Here is a 2,460-nt window from a genome sequence, read left to right on the forward strand (position 1 = left end):
AAAAATTGAAAATATAAAAAACGTTGCAAGATTTACAATGCTGATGACCATTAAAACGCGTCATCACAGTCTGCGAAAAGGGTCTATTTTGATTAACTTCACAGTTTCATGTTGTCTTCTATTTTACAAAGTTTTTTTTTTAGGTGCAAAGCACATTTTGTAGTTCAAATAAGTTTGTATACTAAGTTAATGATATGCTTACATTCTTAATTCTTATCATGCAAACCATCAGTAGCTTCAGTGAAACCACAAGGATTAACAAGAACAATACTTCTAATCGTGTTGATCATACTATAATATTAAAAAAAGAAGTAAGTAACAGTCAGCTCAGTGACTCCACCCACCTTTGAAGTATATTAATACCATGTTTAGCCAGTGAGAGCTCACTGATCGTCTTCATCATGACCATCATCATCTCTCTGCTCCTGTTGGCCTCTCTGCTGCCACACCTGACCTTCACTGGTGAGACTGATTATTTAACAGCATATTACGATGACTTTTACAAGTGTTTAATTGGTATGTGCTGAATAAGTTGACTAACAGCACTATCTCTCTCTCAGCTCATGTGAATGTAGGTATAGTGAACGGCACAGAAGCCAAACGCCACTCCAGACCTTACATGGTTTCTCTTCAGGCATATGGGCACCATATCTGTGGAGGATTCCTCATTTCTGATCAGTTTGTCCTGACTGCCGCACATTGCTGGAACGGGTAAGAGATTGTTTAGTGTGAACTGCAATGTTGGGTTAAAATTACTTTTGACTGATAATGACTGAAGTGCAACCTGTATATCAGTTATGACATAAATGACCATTTCCAATATGCTCTTTCAACAGACTTAATATTCTGATGGTTGTTGTTGGTGCTCATGACTTAAAGGACAGCAAGAGTTCAGATCACATCAGAGTGAAGTCCTACATCCCTCATCCAAAATATAAATCCAATCCTAATCGATATGATGCTGACATCATGCTTTTGAAGGTAACAACCTGTAATATATTTAGTTTTTCAAAATAATATCAGTCAGGAAACAGTAGCACAAACCACTATGTTTGAATTTTTCTTGCTTTAAAAATTACTGAAGGGATTTAAATAATTTCTCTGTAAATGGCCAAGTGCCTCTTTGAGTCTGTTTTCTACATTATTGATTTATTGCTCTGTTTAGCAACAAAAAATGGCCACACATAGCATAAAATAAAAAGGCAAATTTAAAAAAAAAAAACTTCCACTTTGCCTTTTCAGGTTCTTAACCTAACAAATTTCAGTGATATAAAAGATTGTTTATTAAAATTTTTATTTTTTAATTATAGCTAGAGAAAAAAGTCCAACTAAGCAACAAAGTTAGAGTGATACCATTACCAAATGAAGGAGAAGACATCAAACCAGATACTGCCTGTAGTGTTGCCGGCTGGGGAATGCTGACTGATGGATCAGCGAGCAATCTTCTGATGGAGGCAAAAGTGTCCATAATAAATAACAACGAATGTAGAAATAGATGGGGAGAATTATACTCAGTCTCAAAGATGATCTGTGTATATGGACGTGGTGGATCCTGTAATGTACGTACAAAAGATGATTCACAGACTTTATGGTAATGTATGAACTGGTTTCACTACTGATGTGTTGATCTGTGTTTCTTAACAGGGGGATTCAGGAGGTCCTTTGGTTTGTGGAAACACTGCTGTTGGAATCACATCTTTCGGTCAACATGGTCACTGTAATTCATCTGACCATCCTAATGTGTATACTAAGATTTCAACATATATTCAATGGATCCGTACAGTAATTGGAAATGTATAGTGACTTCATGGAAAATAAAGAAGGGAGAAATGTTATTCTTGAATTCTTCCATGAATGTTCTTTCAATAAAAGTATCACATGGCAAGCATCAATTTTAGTCAAAGTGTTCTCATTGTCACAACCATATATAATTTAGACAACACCCTCACTTTCCAGTCATGCCTGTAGACTCATATCTCAATGAAAGGGAAATACCCAAAACTGTTGGTCAAAATTACAGTAATAATAATAATAATAATAATAATAATAATAAAAAAACATTTAAAAACAGAAATATCATCATAAACTGTGCTGCTTAAAAAAATTCTGGTAAATCCTCCAGAATTTGAGTTGTAAAATAAAGAGCTTTGTAAAGATCTAACCACAGATAGTCAGTCAATTTTATAAGCTCTCAACTGATTTCTCACATCTAACAGAATTTACAACAAGACATGGAGTTACCCATGTCCATCACCAAAAATTAAAAATATACATTCACAAGATGTTAAATGCACAAGAAAACAGATTTGAACTCAGACACTGTGGGTTCTGTTTTGATAGATAAAGGCAATTTGTTCCACAACTTTGGGCCAGCGACTACCAAGGCTCTGTCCCCCCCTGCATGGCAGTCTAGATCTGGGTACCCGTAGTAGATGACTGGTCTGTGATCTGAGTGATCTG

General features: G+C 35.5%; 1 protein-coding gene across 1 annotated transcript; it reads left to right on the forward strand.

The window, feature by feature from the left end:
* Positions 1–401: 401 nt before the first annotated feature.
* LOC137029405 (complement factor D-like) lies at positions 402–1,881 on the forward strand. The gene is made up of 5 exons (XM_067399005.1): positions 402–462; positions 561–711; positions 837–981; positions 1,311–1,559; positions 1,645–1,881. Exons 1-5 carry the CDS (start codon positions 402–404, stop codon positions 1,798–1,800), a joined length of 762 nt encoding a protein of 253 aa, XP_067255106.1. The 3' UTR covers positions 1,801–1,881.
* The last annotated feature ends 579 nt before the right edge of the window (positions 1,882–2,460 follow it).

This window comes from Chanodichthys erythropterus, chromosome 10 (genome assembly GCF_024489055.1).
Source record: "Chanodichthys erythropterus isolate Z2021 chromosome 10, ASM2448905v1, whole genome shotgun sequence".
Lineage (NCBI taxonomy): Eukaryota > Metazoa > Chordata > Actinopteri > Cypriniformes > Xenocyprididae > Chanodichthys > Chanodichthys erythropterus.

Excerpts from the sequence above, each read along its gene's own strand:
- LOC137029405 (XM_067399005.1), top strand. The coding sequence starts at position 402 with ATGACCATCATCATCTCTCTGCTCCTGTTGGCCTCTCTGCTGCCACAC. Across the intron at positions 463-560 it reads GCCACACCTGACCTTCACTG|CTCATGTGAATGTAGGTATA; the intron begins GTGAGACTGATT and ends TCTCTCTCTCAG. Across the intron at positions 1,560-1,644 it reads GACGTGGTGGATCCTGTAAT|GGGGATTCAGGAGGTCCTTT; the intron begins GTACGTACAAAA and ends GTTTCTTAACAG.